General features: G+C 58.1%; 2 protein-coding genes across 8 annotated transcripts in view; both read left to right on the top strand.

The window, feature by feature from the left end:
- Nucleotides 1-10,010, top strand: part of TBC1D10A (TBC1 domain family member 10A) — a 35,562-nt gene extending 25,552 nt beyond the window's left edge. Inside the window, exons 3-9 of the mRNA XM_023190697.2 lie at nucleotides 2,214-2,321; nucleotides 5,909-6,015; nucleotides 6,697-6,811; nucleotides 6,891-6,956; nucleotides 7,907-8,096; nucleotides 8,223-8,377; nucleotides 9,178-10,010. Of these exons, the coding sequence (XP_023046465.1) occupies nucleotides 2,214-2,321; nucleotides 5,909-6,015; nucleotides 6,697-6,811; nucleotides 6,891-6,956; nucleotides 7,907-8,096; nucleotides 8,223-8,377; nucleotides 9,178-9,654 (1,218 nt within the window). The 3' untranslated portion in view covers nucleotides 9,655-10,010. The remainder of the gene's footprint in view (nucleotides 1-2,213; nucleotides 2,322-5,908; nucleotides 6,016-6,696; nucleotides 6,812-6,890; nucleotides 6,957-7,906; nucleotides 8,097-8,222; nucleotides 8,378-9,177) is intronic.
- Nucleotides 10,011-12,260: 2,250 nt separating this feature from the next.
- On the top strand, nucleotides 12,261-16,897 carry CASTOR1 (cytosolic arginine sensor for mTORC1 subunit 1). Of its 7 annotated transcripts, none has more exons than XM_023190698.2 (9): nucleotides 12,265-12,601; nucleotides 13,211-13,281; nucleotides 14,448-14,635; nucleotides 14,721-14,853; nucleotides 15,057-15,183; nucleotides 15,612-15,725; nucleotides 15,889-15,971; nucleotides 16,061-16,155; nucleotides 16,311-16,897. In XM_023190698.2, the coding sequence occupies exons 1-9, from the start codon at nucleotides 12,489-12,491 to the stop codon at nucleotides 16,377-16,379; spliced, it is 993 nt and encodes a 330-aa protein (XP_023046466.1). In that variant the 5' UTR covers nucleotides 12,265-12,488; the 3' UTR covers nucleotides 16,380-16,897. The 7 variants fall into 7 exon arrangements, with proteins under 7 accessions (XP_023046469.1, XP_023046466.1, XP_023046470.1 ...); XM_023190699.2 differs by having other exon boundaries at nucleotides 12,267-12,601; nucleotides 15,060-15,183; XM_023190704.2 differs by having other exon boundaries at nucleotides 12,267-12,693; nucleotides 15,060-15,183.
- Nucleotides 16,898-18,774: the final 1,877 nt, after the last annotated feature.

Below are 18,774 nucleotides of genomic sequence, written 5' to 3'. Positions count from 1 at the left end.
ACTCTGCACAGTAGGAGGTATTAGCATTCAGATCTTAGAGTTGAGAAGTGGTTGGCTGAAGGTCAGCGCTAGATTCAAACCCAGATCCAGATGTTCTTCTCATGCCCTGAGTGCTCATCCCCAGGTCAGGCTGCTTAGTGCAGGGGTTGAGGGAGTATCATTGGCCATCTCGCCCCTCCCCCACGACAGCATTTCACAGGAGTGATGCCCCTGCCTTTGTCCTCGCCCACCTCAACGGGTCAGGGCAACTGCCTTCAGAGCATCATTCTGGTCCCAAGCCCAGGAGGAGCCCACTGGTGATGTAGAAAGTACACGGGGCTGGATCCCTCCAGCCTGTGCAGTGCAGCTGGGAGATAGTAGGGTTTCTGATTGTATGACACATTTACCCCCACTCTGCTTGTGTGATGAAATTTCGCCCACGAATTTTCCCCTACCCTCAATTCCTCATTTGTAAAAGACATGATAGTTTTGATAGTTTTCAGATTGAGTTTTGCCAGTGGAAAACTTTTCCTGATAAAAACAACTAGCCGGAATTGAGCACTAGCTCTGGGTCATGAGCTGCCTCAAATACTTCCTCCCTCACTTCTCCCATTCTGTGAATGGCAGGGAAGACCTGGGCCATTTTAGCAACGGCTGAGATCAGGACTCACACTCAGGCCAGCTGCCTATGCCCCAGGCCAGTGATCTTGGGAGCTCAGGGTCAATGAGAGGAGAGAGGGGATTCTTCACCAACACAAAGAGGGAGCCATTTGAACAGCTCCCATCTTCCTTCTGAGTTCTGCTGAGATTTCTCCCCTCTAGGCTGGCGGTATCCTACCGCATGGCTGCTGAAACCAACATACCTGCATGAAAGTGCCTGGGCTGGCCGGGCGCGGTGGCTCAAGCCTGTAATCCCAGCACTTTGGGAGGCCGAGACGGGCGGATCACTAGGTCAGGAGATCGAGACCATCCTGGCTAACATGGTGAAGCCGCGTCTCTACTAAAAAAAATGCAAAAAACTAGCCGGGTGAAGTGGCGGCGCCTGTGGTCCCAGCTACTCGGGAGGCTGAGGCAGGAGAATGGCGTAAACCTGGGAGGCGGAGCTTGCACTGAGCTGAGATCTGGCCACTGCACTCCAGCCTGGGCGACAGAGCCAGACTCCGTCTCAAAAAAAAAAAAAGAAAGAAAGTGCCTGGGCAACACCTCTGGGCACATTCTGGTTCATCTCATGAGCTACCTTCCCTGGGGCTGCAGCTGAGCCACACACAGTGCAATGCCCTCCCAGGCGACAGACCATGGGGTTCACCCAACTTGTAATGGTTCCTTTTCCTTTTTCTTTTCTGAGACAGAGTCTTGCTCTATCGCCCAGGCTAGAGTGCAGTGGCACGATCTCAGCTCACTGCAACCTCCACCTCCTAGGTTCAAGCAATTCTCGTGCCTCAGCCTCCCAAGTAGCTGAGATTACAGGTGCCAACCACCATGCCTGGCTAATTTTTTGTATTTTTAGTAGAGACAGGGTTTCACCATGTTGGCCAGGCTGGTCTCGAACTCCTGACCTTAAGTGATCTGCCCTCCTTGGCTTCCCCAGAGTGCTGGGATTACAGGCGTGAGCCAGCGTGCCCGCCTGTAGGGTTCCATTTTGATTCAGAAGATAGTTATGAGGGTCTGGAATTCCATGGTAGACCTCAGGAATGCCCGTGTTGTCACCAGGGATGTGGGACTCTGCCATTACCTGGTGTTAGCATATCTAACTGCAGTCACCTCCTCTCCCCACACCTTAGGATCTGCATGGTAGCAATAGTAGGAAAGTCTTCTTTTTTTGAGACGGAGTTTTGCTTTTGTCGCCTGGCTGGAGTGCAATGGCGTGATCTTGGCTCAATGCAACCCCGCCTCTTGGGTTCAAGCGATTCTCTGCCGCAGCCTCCCGAGTAGCTAGGATTACAGGCGCCCACCACCATGCCCAGCTAAGTTTTGTATTTTTAGTAGAGACGGGGTTTTACCATGTTGGCCAGGCTGGTCTCGAACTCCTGACCTCAGGTGATCCGCCCGCCTTGGCCTCCCAAAGTACTGGGATTACAGGCGTGAGCCACCTTGCCCGGCGAAAGTCCTCTTTTCTCCCTGTTTCTGCTCTTGCTGCTGTGTGTACTGAGGGCCCACCATGCACTGGCAAAGGGTCTGGGCTGGGGGAGCTGCCTGGGTAGCTGCATGGGCTCAGCTGTCCTTTTGATTTTCAGATTCGTCTGCGGTGCCAAAAGGGCATCCCGCCTTCTCTGCGGGGCCGTGCTTGGCAGTACCTGTCAGGAGGCAAAGTGAAGTTACAGCAGAACCCTGGAAAGTTTGATGTAAGTTTCCCTTCCTTTGTCCTGCCCTCCCTTCTGCATCTCTGGGCATCCTCCCCATGGCAGCAATCCTCCATGTGCTCACCTGAACCTCACAGGATGAGCAGTCCACAAAACCTTCAGTCATGTGCCAAACTGCCCAGGCCCCAGCAGGCCACACTGGCCCAGTCCTGGGTACCTGTGTCTCCTGGAGGCTCCGTACAACTGAGGCTCCAGCCCTGAGCAGCCCTCAGTGGAATGGCCAGATTTGCTACCCCCTATTCCAGCTCTTTCTCTTGATGACCACTCAGGTTTTGCTTTCCTGGGCTCAGTAGGCTACATCCCTGCTCTTGGTGATCAGGAGGGGATACTCAGACCATTTCCCTGACTGCTCTGGGCCCTGTGCTCTGGGCCTTTGGGGGCTTGACCAGCAGGACCACAGTTCCTTCGACGCCTCCTGGCCTCCCATCCTCTACTTTCTCCTGCCTTGTCCAAGCCTGGCCAGCACAACCCACCTGTGTGTCTTTTGGGGTCATCAGCCCTGGGTGTAGCAGAGCCAAACCCAAAGGGGCTGAAGGGAACTGCCCAAGTATCTCAAGGGGTCAGATGCCACTCAGTGGCCAGAGAGGGTGTCCTCTGTTGTCATCCCTCCTCCTGTCCCGATACCCCTCCTGCTGCTCCCTGCCCCATGGCCGGCCAGAGTAAAATACCTCTCCATTCAGAGCTGGGCAGCTCCTCCAGCCTGCTCCCCTAGGGAATTATGGGGAAGCAGTTGGAATCCCTGGGGTTGCCCTGGCTTACCTGCCAGATCTGGCCCCAGGCATCAGGGTTTCTCACAGGTCCTTGGGACTGGTGACAGGCAGACAGTGAGACAGAGAAGAGCTGCCCACCACCAGCTCTTTGTTGACATATCTCATGCTTCTGCAGTGAACACTCCTGTCCTGCCAAATCTTTTCCTTGAGATGACTGGGCAGGAGCAGGGCAAGGTAGCCTAGAGTTCCTGCTGTTGACCTAGAAAGGGTGAGAGCTTTTTGCTGGCAACACATGGACTTGCAGGGGCAGGGAAGCTGGTAGAGTGTCTGGCTGGGGTAGGTCTGAATCTGGCTGATTGGATTATTCCCCAGAGTACCAATACCAGGTCCCACTGGAGCAGCCTCTTGACTCCAGAGTCTTCCTCCTAGTGGCTACATCTCTCCCATTTCGAGGGGCTGCATCCTGGACAAAGCGGGAGGCTCAGGGGTGGGAGCCCCAGTCCAAGTCCATAGTTAATGTCAGGCTGCCAGAGCCAGGCATGAGAGCCAAGAGCGTGGGCAGCCTGGCCAGCCTCCTGGCTGTGTGGTTCAGCAAGTGTGAGCGTGTGTGCAGCAGAATGCAGAGCTGTGTGCATGTGCATGCAGAGCTGTGCTTCCGGAGAGGAATCAGCCACCCCCAGGGGGTCTGGAAGGTTGCTCGTGTGAGGAGGTGGATTTGCAGAGAAGGCCTTCTTGATGCACCGAAACTGGGTGATGGGTTCCTGCACAGTCCTGGGGGCTGGAAGAATGGTTGGTGAGCACACCTGGAAGGACTTTGTCTGTGGTGACCCAGAGGAAGCATGAGGAGCTTCCCCTGGTTACTGTGGGTCCTATGCCGAGGCAGGGCACAGTGGCGGTCTGTGATGGCAGCGTGCACCTGTTTCTGTGCTCTCTCCCCACAGGGCCCTCCGTTCAATACCCAGTCCAGGTGGCCCATCCCAACCTCAGCATTCAGGGCAGGCTCTGCAGGCCCTGGTGGCTCCTTCTTCTCCTGCATGTGCTATTTCTTCCTCCTTCCTTGGGCAGGCAGGACCTCCTTGTCCTTTTCTACCTGGTTTTCTTCTCTGGCTTCACCTTCTGATGGCGCCAGTACCCCTCAGGCTCGTGGAGGCTACAGGCCCCGTGACCGTGGTACCTGCTTGTCTGCCGATGCCCTTTCTATCTGCAGCTACCCTCTTTTCCTTTCTCACCAACCATGTGTGGCCAAGTGCCTTAGGCTGCTGAGGTACCAGATGAACACATCCTAGGAACTGACTTTTGGGGTTTTTGGGTTTCTACCTCATGGGAACTGCTAGGAGAATTTGTGGGGCCCTCTTCCCCTTTCTGACAAAAGCAAACCTGCACTGCGCTCAGACAGTACCTGGAGGTGCACAGTACAGACCCCCATCACAAGTGTGTTTGGGGCTCCAGAGGCACGCATCCATCTCTCCGCTATGTGGCTGCTCTAGGGCTCTGTGTGGAGGCCCCAGCCCCTCCCTGTCCCCTCCAGCCCTGAACACTCTGTCAGCCGCTCCTCTCAATCCTTACTCTCTAGTCAAGTTCCTGGCACCCTAGGTTCTTGAGCTTAGTGCTAGGACACTCCCACTGAGGGCCAGAGAGGGAAAGGGGCTTGTCTGAAGTCACTTGCTCTTCAGGGCAGGGCCTGGGTCTGTGCCCACTGGGTATGTTTGCGGAGGACCTGGCCTCCCTCCTGAGGGCCTTTCCTGATGCTGCCCCTGCCCTGCAGGCAACTTGTACTTAAACCAACACCCCCATGAAAGTGCCTGGGCCATGCCTTTGAGCACATTCTGGTTCCTCTGGTGAATACTCTGCTTCCCTGCTCAGCCCTCTGGGCTTCCTCCTTATTTATTTTTTCATTCTTTCTTAAAAATTGAGGTATGAATTTACATACAATAAAATGCATAGATCTTGAATGTGCATGCAGTTCAGTGAGTTTTGATAAATAATACACATTCATGTAATCAACATGCAAATCAAGGTGGAGAACATTTCAAATGACCAAGAAAAGATTTTCCTTTTTGTAATGGTTTTGTTGTTTTGTAAAGGTGCCCATACTGAAATGTTCACAGAGGTTCAAAGAAAAGAGTAAAACTTTGTTGAAACCTCGGCACCCAGAGAAGTATCTGAGGTTAAGGTTTGACAGATGTCATGTCCTTCCAAAAAGAGCTCTGTGCAGATCTCACACACACTCCACTTCCTGGATAGGTGACGCCACCTGCACAGGGAGGCACGTAGCTGAGGAGCTGGGATGGACGGCTGGCTCTGAGTCAGACCTGGCTTCCAGTCCCAGCTCCACCATTTTTCTAGGCATGAGGCCTTGACACTCAGTTTTCTCATCTGCGAACAGGGTGTAATGATAGGTCCTATCTCTGGAGGCTGAGGAGAAGGATCAGTGAGGTCCACAGGTACCCTGTGCCCAGCTTAGCGCCTGGCTCAGAGAAGTGAGAACAGCTGGTAGCTATTGCTCAGAGAAGCAGCCTTCTGTCTTAAGGATGTGACATAATGTATCTAACTGACTCCTGAATGAAATGTCTAGAGGTCCTTCCAGCCACAGCTGGAGTAGACACTCTTGCGCGCATCGGTCTTCCTAGAGCCAGGTTTAAGGTTTCCGGGGCTCTTCCCTCTTTGCCCCTTTGCCCCTGCCCAGACATCCTTACCTGAGCTTCTCTTCCTGTCCTTGGGAAGGCCCAGTCTGTGATGGGCTTGGGTGGGCACTGCCCCTGGTGGAAGCCTCCCTCCCCTAATCCCTGGGCAGCCATGTCCTGGCAGCAATGCCCACCTCCATCCTCCCCAGCCCCTAATATGTGCCCTTGCTTCTAGGAGCTGGACATGTCCCCTGGGGACCCCAAGTGGCTGGACGTGATTGAGCGTGACCTGCACCGGCAGTTCCCATTCCATGAGATGTTTGTGTCCCGGGGGGGCCACGGGTGAGCAGCCTGGGCCATGTGAGGGGGGAGGTGTCTCTAGGCCCTGTCTCTAAGGGGTCTGAGGAGGTACAGTGAGTTTAGGGCCTCAGAAGCTGGGTGCCCCCAACTCCACTCTTAGCATTTCCCTTTTTTTGGTTTGATTCTGATGTATGTTCTCAGCATCTCCTCTTACCTCTAGGGGGGGCTTTCCTCATTGACTCCAGAGTGTTAGAGCTTGCCCGGCCTGGCTCTCTTCGGGAAACAGGTTTTATTGGGGAGAAAGAGGGATAGAGGGAGGTGGGTGAGTGGAAGGTATGCAGGGGAGAGATGGGGCAGGCAAGGGGACCAAGACAGACGCAGGGACAAAGCTGGCCTGGCCAAGGGGCCATAGCTGCTGAGTGAGGGGCCCTTACTTCCAGCCCTGACACAGCCTTACATCCTGCCCTGGCCCTGCTCCCTGTTTTCTCTTTGAGCCTCTGCCCTCCCCTGTCATGGGGGAGACCTTCCCCACCTCCTTCCTCTGGGCACGTGAGAGTCTATGTGCTCCAGTAGGAGACTGATCCCTTGGTGACCACAAGCAGATCACCTCCCCTCTCAAGGGAGATGCAGATTCTGAGGCAGGCTGGTCCAGTGGGGCACAGGTAAAGGCCGTGGGTAGCAGAGTCACCCCGGTCGTCACTGCTCTGCCTGGCCTCTCCACAGCCAGCAGGACCTATTCCGTGTGCTGAAGGCCTACACGCTGTACCGGCCCGAGGAGGGCTACTGCCAGGCACAGGCTCCCATTGCCGCCGTCTTGCTCATGCACATGCCTGCTGAGGTACCACCAGGCCCTGGGCAGGCAGAAGGGTGGGTGGGGAACCCCCAATGGCAAGGCCTCACGTCTCTCTCGCCCACAGCAAGCCTTCTGGTGCCTGGTACAGATCTGTGAGAAGTACCTGCCCGGCTACTACAGCGAGAAACTGGTGAGTGGTCGCCTGGCCTGGTACCTGCCCCAGGCTGGACACCCTCTGTGGCCCCTCCAGGCCCTTCTATCATAGTAACTCCTGCCCAGGTTAAAAACTGGGCTGAAGTCCCAAGGCCTGCCAGGGTTAGGTCTCTTGGACTGTGATGTTATCCCTTCTACACTGACTTTCATCTCAGCTTCTAGCTGCTCTGGCCACTTGGCAGGATTGAAGTTCTTCCAGGGCACCAAATTCCTCCCTCCCTTGGCCTTGGCTAAAATCTGCCTGGAAGCTCTCATCCCCGTGCTGTCCTCTACAAACTTCTCTTTTCCTTCAGCTTTTTTTTTTTTTTTTTTTTTTTGAGACAGAGTCTTGCTCTGTCGCCCAGGCTGGAGTGCCGTGGCCGGATCTCAGCTCACTGCAAGCTCCACCTCCCGGGTTTATGCCATTCTCCTGCCTCAGCCTCCCAAGTAGCTGGGACTACAGGCACCCGCCACCTCGCCTAGCTAGTTTTTTGTAGTTTTTAGTAGAGACGGGGTTTCACCATGTTAGCCAGGATGGTCTCGATCTCCTGACCTCGTGATCCGCCCGTCTCGGCGTCCCAAAGTGCTGGGATTACAGGCTTGAGCCACCGCGCCCAGCCTTCCTTCAGCTTTTAACCCTCAGGGAGCTTTCTTGACCCAGACAGACGAGGCCCTCCAGCACATGCTCGAGAGCAGTCCTGCCCCAGCCTTGTTAGAGGCACTCATCCCCTCCCCTCCCCAGACTCTTTTGCTCATGTGCCCTTCTTGGGATAAGCTCCTCCGGGGGACCAGCTGGCTCTGGTTTGCTCATCATTGTATCCTAGCACCTGGCAAAGGCAGACACCCTGCAGGCGGTACCTGCCTGAGCCTGCTGGGTGCTGGGGTGTAGTCCCTGCCCTGGCTCCTGCAGCCCACGGTCATGGTCCCGTGGCCTTGGTGTCTCCCCAGGAGGCGATCCAGTTGGATGGGGAGATCCTCTTCTCGCTGTTGCAGAAGGTGTCGCCGGTGGCCCACAAGCACCTCAGCCGTCAGAAGATCGACCCGCTCCTCTATATGACAGAGTGGTTCATGTGCGCCTTCTCCCGCACCTTGCCCTGGAGCTCTGTGCTACGCGTCTGGGACATGTTCTTCTGCGAAGGTACTGGGCTGGGCTTGGGGGGAGCACCCCTGTTCCCAGCAGCCCACAGAGGCCCACAGGGGGGCCTCTCTTTGCAGAGAAACCCCCAAAAGGCTCCTTGTACTTAACTGCCCATCCCCCATGCAGGAGTCAAGATCATCTTCCGGGTAGGGCTGGTGCTGCTGAAGCATGCGCTGGGCTCCCCCGAGAAGGTCAAAGCCTGCCAGGGCCAGTATGAGACCATCGAGCGACTGCGGAGCCTCAGCCCCAAGATCATGCAGGAGGCCTTCCTGGTCCAGGAGGTACAGCCCGCGCCTGCCCCTTACCACGGGGAGGGAGGAAGACAGGTGGGGGTCCTTTGAAGGGGTCCCTCTAACCCTCAGCCCCTGAGGGTGGGTCACCTATGCCAGGACCATTGCTAGGCGGCCCAGAACATGTGGGTGGACCTCATCCTTCTGTCTGGTGAGGAGCATGGGGCACAGAGAGGCCTGGCTCTGCAGGGCCTTCTGGATCCGAGCCGCTTGGGAATGAAGAGTGCTGACCCACAGCCCCCTCTTCCTCCCTGGTACCCCATTCACAGTCTTAGCTCTTATTTCCCTTTCTTCTTTCTTTATGGATACTTGTCTCTCAGGGGCAATTAGATGGAACATGCGTGGCCAGCTTTTACACATGAGGAAATGGAGGCTCACAGAGGCAGAATCACTAAGCAACTCCCCTTAAAGTCACCCACCCAGGTGGAGCTGGAATTTGAGCCTAAGCAGCCAGGCTGCCCTGGGCAGTGGTGGAGGACAGGTTGGCAGAGACAGGTTTTTGTCTATCTGGGTCTTACCCCTTCAGCCCCATAGTCAGGCAGGTGGACTCGTGAAGATGTGGGCAGCTTTCTCGAAACTCTGAGGCGGTGAGTCTCAAGTGTCCAGCTCACCTAGCACTCAGCTCTGGGGCTTGTGACTGCAGCTTGGGACTAGACCCTCATCCTTCCTGAGGTCAGTGTTTAGTGGCCAGGGCTGGGGGATGCTCAGAAAGACTGGGGGCCCAGGCTGGGAGGCAGAAGGGGAAGGTCCTTCTTCTTGGCGCCCACTTGCCTGTGTCACTGCCCCGGCAGGTGGTGGAGTTGCCTGTGACAGAGCGCCAGATTGAGCGTGAACACCTCATCCAGCTGCGGCGCTGGCAGGAGACCCGGGGTGAGCTGCAGTGCTGCTCCCCGCCCAGGCTGCATGGTGCCAAGGCCATCTTGGACGCAGAACCTGGTCCCCGGCCTGCCCTACAACCTTCACCGTCCATCCGCCTGCCCCCAGATGTCCCCCTCCCTGGCTCCAAAGCCAAGCCCAAGCCACCCAAGCAGGCCCAGAAGGAGCAGCGGAAGCAGATGAAGGCGAGAGGGCAGCTGGAGAAGCCCCCAGCCCCAAATCAAGCCATGGTGGTGGCCGCTGCAGGAGATGCATGTCCCCCACAGCATGTGCCCCTGAAGGACTCAGGCCCCCAGGACTCAGCCCCTCAGGATTCGGCTCCCCAGGTCTCAGCCCACCACCGCTCCCAGGAGAGCCTGACATCCCAAGAGAGTGAGGATACCTACTTGTAACCCTGGCAGCTCAGGCCTCCAGGGCGGGGTCTCCACATACCTACACGGTTCATGAACTGACTTTCCACGGCCTGCCCACCCTCTGAGGGCCAAACCGCCTGGCCACTGGGCTGGAGTCTGGCTGGTCCAACACAGATTCTGCCTGAGTCTCCTTATTTATTTTCTTTACAGTGGCACTCGGGGTGGCCCAGCCAGGGCAGGCAGAAGCTAGGGCCTGGGGGTGGGCCTCCTTCAGCCCCTTCCTCCTGGGGGGATGCTCCCCAGTGTTAGGGTGCTGGTGTGAGGGGAAAGGGTGGGGTGTTCTTTGTGTAAAATAGAAACATGGTTTTGTACAGAAATAAACAGCCTTGTGTAGACAGCTCGTATACCACCTTGGTCACCTTGGTGCTCAGCATCTCTTCTCTGCCCTACAGAGCCCCTCCTCCTGGGCTCCAGCCCAGCACCAGAGTCTCTCTGAGAGGTACCTTTGCCAGAGGACATGCCAAGTCCCTGGCCAGCCCCCATTCTTAACCCCCATTTTCACTCACCCCATCCCCACTGCCTTATGTCTACCTTCTGCCAGGGTAGACATAAGGGACACCAGGGCTGGAGCTCAGTGCTGGGCAGAGCAGGGTATGCTCCCTAGGCCTCATCCTCACCCACCACCAAGGGGGCAGGGACTCCTAAGGAGGAGGTTTCAGGGTCTTCCTCCTTCAAGGCCTGGCCTGGATGCTACCTCAGGCTCCAGTAAGTTTCTGAGAGCTCATTCTGGGTTGGGGTCAGGAATGGGGCCCAGGGTGGAGCACCGTGAATGTCCTTACAGGCTCAGCCCTCAGGGAGAAGGGCGAAGTGTGGATCTTTGATAAAATGCCACCTTCGATTTCCTGAACACTTGCCAAGTGCCAGGCTGAATTGGTCAAGTAGGCTTGATTAGCCTCATTTTACAGATGAGGAAACATGAGCTGAGCGGGAAAGGAACCACCCAGCCTCAGCCAGATTTGCACCAAGAGCCCCTCACTCAGCTTCCTCTCCTGACCAGGGCTCCAGGAGACCTGACTCTGCCCTTGAGGGCCCAGGCAGGCACTGCGGTCACAACCTGATGACTGGTGAGGGCAAGGACAGGGTGTCCCTGGGAGAGGCCCCCCTTCTGCTGAGGAAGCAGCTTTTCCAGTCAAACAATAGCGCTGTTCCTGGCAGATGACCAAGCTGGGCCAGGCCAGGCCAGAGCGGGAGGGGGCAGAAGAGGGAGGAGCAGAGCCTCCCTGGGAGCTTTCAGGGTTTGCCTGGGCCTGGAACATCCTGTCCTGGTGCAGCTGGGGATACTGAGGCCTAGGGAGGTGAAGGGTCTCAAGAGACTATCAGGGTAGGCCACCCCACTTCCTGCCTCCTTCCCCTCAGCCCTGTGGTTTCCCACTCTATCTGCACCTGCCATTGATGAGATGGGCTCAGCCTTTGAGAAGCTCCTCCTTCCCCTAGTCCTCCAGGGGATAGGCCAGGATGTGGTGGCTACACAGTGTTCCACAGGAATGTGTCAAGCCCGAGAGTCCAGGGAGGAGGCTTAGCTTGGCTTCTATCTGCCTGTGGTGGGGGCTCCAGAGCAGGCAGAGGGCCTGCTCAGGCCTGCTGGGTCCCAATCAGGCCTGAGGCCTGCTTTAATCTACTTGGTTCAAAGCCTCACATCTGAGGCCTCAGGGTGCTCGGGGCAGACAAGGGTCCCCTGGAGCATTCTCGGCCCTGCATGGAGCCAACATGGACATGCTGATGCCTGCTCAGCCTTGGGGTCTTCTTAGACCTGTGGGGGCCTGATAAGATCTGGGGTGTCTGCCAGTGCTGGGGGCCTCCTTGAACCTGAAGCAAGTTTAGATGTGCACAGGCCAGCTAACGGCTGCAGGCTTTGGGGCTCAAGTTTCAGGCTTGAGGTCTGAGTACTCACTGAACCTCAGCTGCATGGGCCCCCACCAAAGTTTGAGCACTGGGCATCACTGGCTCAAGCACTTTTGGGTTTTGTTTGTATCGAGGGACCTCAAGTCTTAGGCCTTGGCCACCTCCAGCCCCCTAACCCAAAGTATGTCGCTCAGGCAGAGGTGGCTAGAATTCTCTCTGTGTGTCCCTGGTGGGGAGCCTTCTATTTTGAAAGTTGGATGAAAGGAACAAGTGGGGCTACCAGGCCAAGTTTCAACTTGTCAGCCCCCTTGCAGGCGGGGAAGGGTAGGTATCAATCGCAATCCTGTGCTGGCGGCCCTGCCCCCTGCAGCCATCAGAGGCAGGAGAGCGAAGGGTGCCCGGTGGACAGCCGCTGCAAAGCCGACCTATGCCTCTCATCGCTCCAGGGGTTTGGGGGCAGCGTTCTGGTCCCAGCCGAGCTCCAGTTCATTTCGTGGTCTTTCTGTCTCAAGGACCTCAATCATAAAACCCACGTGTGTGCCAGAAGGACAGAAACGTCCCCTAGCCTCCGGGATGCTCCCACCCGCTCCGCAGCTGGCGTTCCGCGGGAAGGGCGGAGCCCAGGGAGGGGGCGCGTCAGGGGCGGGACCTGGAGGAGTCAGACGGGGTGGGGTCTATCCCCGAGCCAGTGCTAAAAAAGGCGGAGCCGTTCGGGGCGGTCTCGGTGGGCTGGAAAGCGGTTCTGGTATTAGGAGGAGGCGCGACCACCCAATAGTCTTCTCTTCCCGCGGGGCGTGGCCGTGAAAGAGCTGGACGCCACGCCTGGCTGGGCGGGTGGGTCAGCCGCGTAGCGGGCGGCGTGGACGCGGCCGCGCAGCGGCTCCTTTAAGGCTCGGGCACCACCCCCGCCGCCCCGCCTCCCGCGCGGCCTGGGTCTAGTTGGCGGTGGGGTCGGGTCCGCGCGAGCCGCGATGGAGCTGCACATCCTAGAACACCGGGTGCGGGTGCTGAGCGTCGCCCGTCCGGGTCTCTGGCTCTACACCCACCCGCTCATCAAGCTGCTCTTCCTGCCCCACCGCAGCCGGTGCGCGCCCGGGTTCGGGAGCGCAGATGGGGGCTGGGGGCTCTGCTGTCGCCCCGGGCCAGGGTCGGAGGATTAGGATCGCCGTAAGGCAGGCAGGCAGGGGGGCGGGAGCGGGTGGGGAGGGCTCTCCCCTTCCGGCCGCCATCCGGCCTGGGGGACCACAGCCTATCCGGCCCCGTGAGGCCCCCTCCGAGGGGCAAAGCGCAAACAGCCTGGGATGGGCAATGCTTAACTCAGTGGTGTCAAATGTGGGCATTCCTACCTGGTCACTCCGGGGAGCTCCTTCCAGGACACCTCCCTTCAGGTCAGAGGGGCTGGACTAGGGGGTCCAAGGTCCGACGCCCTTCTAAGGCTGTCGCCGCGGGTGTGAATCTCTCCTCCCTCGAGGAGTAGAGGGGTGGAAGGCTCCTGGAGAGGTCGGGAGGCTGGAAAGTAGCCCCCAACCCCGGAGATGGGCCTAACATCCCATTGCCCTGGAAATTAAAGGCCGAGGGGGCAGGAAGGCGCTGGCCCGGGGTCGCAGGGGTGTCCCGGGGCAGTTGGAGAGAAATCCACTCCCGATCCCCAGTTCTCCACACGAAACTGAAGATGCTCCCCACCCCCAACCAGGTGCAAGTTCTTCAGCCTGACGGAGACCCCTGAGGATTACACGCTTATGGTGGATGAGGAGGGCTTTAAAGGTGGGGGCTGGTCTGGGGAACGGGAGTACGGGAGGGGCTTGTCGCGCTCCCCTTCTGTAGGGTTCTCACCAGTTGCTGGGATCCGTACCAAGAGCTTAAGCCTTAAAAGCAGATGTGTCAGGGTTCGAATCCTATTCCACCACTCCTTGGCTGTGTGCCCTTGAGCAAATCACTTCCCCTCCCTGAGCTGTTTTCTCTTATGTAAAATGGGTATAGTTCTGGTTCTGATAAACGGGATCCCATGAGGCTTTATAAACTCAAAACCGCTGAAGAGCACTCAGCAGTCAGGCCTGCAGAAGGGCCTCTGTTATGGTTCCAGGCCAAGTGCTGCTGTTAGAAGTCCCTGGGTATTATTTCCTCCTGGTCTTATCTCCCTGGTTTGGGTCACCTCCTCCCCTGCTGGTCTGGGAACTCCAGGAGTCTGAGGGAAGGAATACAGGAGTAGGCAGCCATCTCAGGGGAGGGTCCTGGAGGCCTCCTGGCTGTGCTGGGGTGAATAGCAGCCACCCAGGCCCTGGCCCCTGCTCAGGACTGGACGCCAGCCTGGGCCCTCCCTGGGCCCTGGAGCTGACGCCCAGCTCCTCCTCCTGCTGCTGGCCCGGCCCATCCTCACAGGCTTGGAGTCTCAGGCGAGCTAGTTGGAGCTTGGCCTGTCGCCCTGCTCCACTGCAGGCCTTAGTTTCCCTGTTTTTACTTCAGGGAAGTCTGGGTCTGCAAAAGGGGGAAGGCAGTCCCCCAGCCAACCTGATCTGCGAATGCCCCCTGGTGGTGCCGTGTGGTATAAAGCTTCTGCTAACCCACAGAAGACACCGTAGTGAGGTAGATATTGTCGTCCCATTTTACAGATGAGGAAACTGAGACTCAAATCACCTACCCCAGGTCACAAGACAAATTAACAAAGCTGGGATTTGAACCCAGGTCTGTCTGAATCTGGACCTCTGATCTTAAGTGGGAAGTTTCTATGCCACCAGGCCAGCACTTGAAGCCTTTCTCAGTCTTTGCACACATTGGGACTTCAGGAGCAGAACTGGGGGGAGACAGTCCCAGCCTCCAGACCTGCCCTTACCTTGATGGAGCCCTCCGAGGCACAGAGAGTGAAACTGAGGCTCAGAGAGGGGCAGGGGCCAGCCTTGCAGACCCTGACCTGACATGTCCCCTGCCTACAGAGCTGCCCCCATCTGAGTTTCTGCAAGTAGCGGAGGCCACATGGCTGGTGCTGAACGTGTCGTCTCACAGCGGTGCGGCAGTGCAGGCTGCTGGGGTCACCAAGATTGCCCGCTCAGTCATTGCGCCACTGGCTGAGCACCACGTGTCTGTCCTGATGCTGTCCACTTACCAGACAGACTTCATCCTGGTGAGTTTCCTGCTAGTGCTGATGCAGAGCAGGGTGGATATAGGTACCTGGGAGCCCATGTGATGTGCCATCTGCCGTGGCCCAGGTGCGGGAGCAGGACCTGTCCGTGGTGATCCACACGCTGGCCCAGGAGTTCGACATTTACCGCGAGGTGGGCGGAGAGCCTGTGCCTGTGACGAGGGATGATTCCAGTAATGGCTTTCCCCGCACTCAGCATGGTGAGGGCCGCCCTCTGACACCTGGACTTGGGCAGGGCCTCCTCTTCCCACTGGATCTCTTCCCTTGTAGGCCGCGATGGGGCAGGAGCACCCTGGCCAGTTCCTGGATAGCAAGACCCGCCCCGGGCCCACGCCTCTCCCTGACTGGCCACCAGGGGGCGCCCCAGCCCACGGACACCTTTTCACCTGCTGCTGTCCTCCAGCAGGGCCCAGCCCCACGGTGCATCCCATCCAGAGCCCACAGAACCGCTTCTGTGTCCTCACACTGGACCCTGAGACGCTTCCAGCCATCGCCACCACCCTCATAGATGTCCTCTTCTACTCGCACAGGTGGACCTTGGAACTTCATCTTTGTCCTCACGCCACTGTTCCCTACACTCTGTCCCCCCACCTTCTGCCCATCCATCAGTTTTGCAACTCTCCCTTGTCCTCTCTTGGGATTCCTGGCAGCCCATGACACTCACTTGTGCTTCACTGATGTTCGGGGAAGGTTCTTGCCCCAAAGCTGGATCCCTTTCCAGTGGTGTCCTCTGAGCCGTGTCCTGGTCTGGCCGGCACAGGCTGGGTTCATTGTCCTCCCCTATCCCCACCCACACCTTCCAGAGGGCTGGACCCTTGGGCGGGTAGCAGAGACAGCAGAGCCTGCCCAGGCCATCATGCCAGCTCCTTCCCGGGGTGCTGGAGGCTGATCGGGTTCTCCAGCAGGGGCAGTAGGCTGGGTGCCTGGCAGAGCCCCTAAACCTCCCATCCCTCCCCAGCACCCCCAAGGAGGCAGCCTCTAGCAGTCCTGAACCCAGCTCCATCACGTTCTTTGCCTTCTCCCTCATCGAGGGTTATATCTCCATTGTCATGGATGCTGAAACACAGAAAAAGTAGGTGACCCCTGACCCCGGGTGGGCCCCAGGCCCCAGCCGGTCCAGGCAGGGAGGAGGTGGGGCATCAGACTTTGAGGTCAGCAGGTGTATCTGTCCCAGAGCTCATGGTCAGGCAGGGGTGGATGGGGGTGCCCTGCCCATCACCCATCTCCCTCCCCAGGTTCCCCAGTGACCTGCTGCTGACCAGCTCCTCAGGGGAGCTGTGGAGGATGGTGCGCATCGGCGGACAGCCCCTGGGCTTTGGTGAGGGCCGTTCCCGGTGTTGGGGGGTTGGGGAGTGTCTGGGGAGCAACCGGCATGTGCCACATGTGCCCCTCCTCCACCACCCTCAGATGAATGTGGCATCGTGGCGCAGATCGCGGGTCCCCTGGCAGCCGCTGACATCTCTGCCTACTACATCAGCACCTTCAACTTCGACCACGCCCTGGTGAGCACCGTGGGCTGGGGCTGGGGGAGCTCCCGAGGGGAGAGTGAGGCCCAGAAATGTAGGCGGCTGGAGGTAGTCTCAGCTGGGCCAGGAAGTCAGGGGTGGCCTTGGTCAGCTTCTGCCTTGACCCTTCCCTCCTGCCCACGTGCCCTCAGGTGCCCGAGGACGGTATCGGCAGCGTCATCGAGGTCCTCCAGCGGCGGCAGGAAGGACTGGCTTCCTGAGTCCCATGGGGAACAGAGCAGCCACCCTGCTCTCCCCTCGACCCAGGCGTCCAAAGACTTCTCTACAGCTATTTCCTTAAGCTCTGGAATGAGCCCCCTGTTGTGCCGGGGACCCTCGTTCCGCTCTCTGTATGTAAGCTGCGTGCGGGCACCGGCTTTTACGCAGACACCTGTGTGCACTCGCAGGTGGAGTGGGCAGGTGCTAGCCTGACTGCATGTCTGCCCACACAGGGGAACACGGTGCTCGGGGCTTAAGCCCCCAACCCAAAACCCAACTCCCTGCGCGGCCTCGGCGTTTGCACAGTCCCTGCCTGAGGCCCGAGCCATCCCCCTCAGCCTTCCTGGGCCAGCTGTCTCCCAGACAGGGCCCTGACCTCTGTTCTGCCTCTGGTGGGGTTGCCTTCCCTGGCCAGGTGAGTCCTGACAGTGCCTCTCCCTCCTGGGGCCTCCGAGAAAAGTATTTTGACATCTCTCTCTTCTGTTTTTATTGACTTGTTAATAAAGGACTTTGTAGTGACTGGGTTGGGCTACGGTCCTTGGGGGTCCTCTGGGTCTGAGTCTCAGCCATGGCTCCACCTCATGGTCCCCTCTATCTGAGGTCTTGGTCTCTCTCTGTGTAGCTGGCTGGGGGCCGGGCTCACCTGGCTTCGCCTCATTCACCTCTCACTACAGCTCAGTAAACTATCACCATTTTCCAGATGAGGAACCGAAGCTTTGAGAGGTGACATGACTTAGCCAAAGTCACATGATTCCCATTCCCATGCCTGCCTTTGAAATCTGGGCTGTTCCCAGATTTCAGAATAGCTTCCAAATAGCCCAGAGGGTTCTGAACCTGGGCAGAGACTCCCAGACCCTCCTATCTGGGGAGTCTCCCAGCCTTCCCTGTCACTGTGGATATGGCCAGCCTGCTATGAAACCCACCAAGGAGGGCCCAAAAGCACTTTTCTTTCTTCCAGCCCGCTGCCTGCTTTCTTCTAGCCCGCTGCCTGCTTTCTTCTGGGCCTTGCCTGAGTTCTGGCTGTCCCTCTTGTTGGCTAAGAGATCAGTCGGTTCTTACCACCAGGGCTCTCCTGGAGTCACTCCTAAGGTTCAGGGCCAGGAGGACGGGACAGGGACCTGGAGGCCACCTGGAGCCCGCTCTGTCCTCGGGGGCTGCCACCCTGCTTGGTGAGGCTGGGATCCTGCCATGGCCTGATGAGGCCCCACAGATGCCCCAGGGAGACTATCGGGTACCCTCAGCCCAGACCCGCCCGTGCTCAGGCAGGGAACAAGGGTGTGACTTCTGTGTACTCAGAGGTCGTGGTGGCTCCTCAGAAAAGCCAGAACAGGGACAGGCCCCTGGCAATGCGCCCGCCCTGCTCCTGGGGACCAGGGGTCTGGGGCCTCGGGCTGCAGATCACAGGAGCCAAGAGCACAGCAAAGCCTGGTGAGTGAGCAGCAGGGGCTGCCCGGGCCAGCCCTTCCCTTCAGCCTCAGTTTCCCCATGTGCATGGAGATCTAGGAGACAGCTCCTTCAGGAACACGGGGAAGGGGGCATTTCTTTGGAGTTTGACTTTTTTTTTTTTATGGAGTCTCGCTCTGTCACCCAGGCTGGAGTGCAGTGGTGCAATCTCAGCTCACTGCAACCTCCACCTCCCGGGTTCAAGAGATTCTCCTGTCTCACCCTCCTGAATAGCTGGGATTACAGGGGGCCGCCACGATGCCAGGCTAATTTTTGTATTTTTAGTAGAGACAGGGTTTCACCACATTGGCCAGGGTGGTCTTGAACTCCTGACCTCAAGTGATCCGCCTGCCTTGGCCTCCCAAAGTGCCACGCCAGGCCGAGTTTGTCTCTTGTTGGGGGGGTGAGGTTGAGGGGGGTGAGAGTCCCAGTCCCTCTCTTTTGAGGGTCTGGTGTGGGACCTGGCTTGGGGGATGTCTGGGTTTGAAGTGGGGGCTTCAGAGTCAGGATTCTTGGGGCTGCTTAACCTATAGCTAGGGGCTCCCAGCCCCTCATCCAGCCCTGGGGGTCTCACCATCTGTCTGTCTGCCTGTGAGTCATTGCCTGGTTTGGCGTTCCTGTCACCCCGGCTCACCAAGGGCCTCAGGCCTCTCTTGGGTCCCTCATATCAAGTCCCAGCCTGGCCTCGGCTAGTTCTTGGGGTTATCCAGGCGGCTGGCCTGGGTGAGGGGCCACAGGCGCATCACTGCGGGCTGCTCTGACTCACACACAGGCCTGAGGTCAGTGTGCCCGTGTGTCTGTGCCACATACCCGTGTGTCTGTGTGGAGGATTTTTAGCTCCTACATAATAGGGTCCTTAGGAGTCACTGGGCCGGCTCTTTGCCTCCAGCAGGCTACAGATAGGGCCATCTTCCTAGGAGTGCTGGGGAGATCATGAGAACAAGCTGGGCTCAG

This window comes from Piliocolobus tephrosceles, chromosome 19 (assembly GCF_002776525.5).
Source record: "Piliocolobus tephrosceles isolate RC106 chromosome 19, ASM277652v3, whole genome shotgun sequence".
Lineage (NCBI taxonomy): Eukaryota > Metazoa > Chordata > Mammalia > Primates > Cercopithecidae > Piliocolobus > Piliocolobus tephrosceles.
This window is presented reverse-complemented; position numbering and strand designations above follow the sequence as displayed.

Excerpts from the sequence above, each read along its gene's own strand:
- CASTOR1 (XM_023190698.2), top strand. The coding sequence starts at position 12,489 with ATGGAGCTGCACATCCTAGAACACCGGGTGCGGGTGCTGAGCGTCGCC. Across the intron at positions 14,636-14,720 it reads ACCAGACAGACTTCATCCTG|GTGCGGGAGCAGGACCTGTC; the intron begins GTGAGTTTCCTG and ends GCCGTGGCCCAG. Across the intron at positions 16,156-16,310 it reads TCAACTTCGACCACGCCCTG|GTGCCCGAGGACGGTATCGG; the intron begins GTGAGCACCGTG and ends ACGTGCCCTCAG.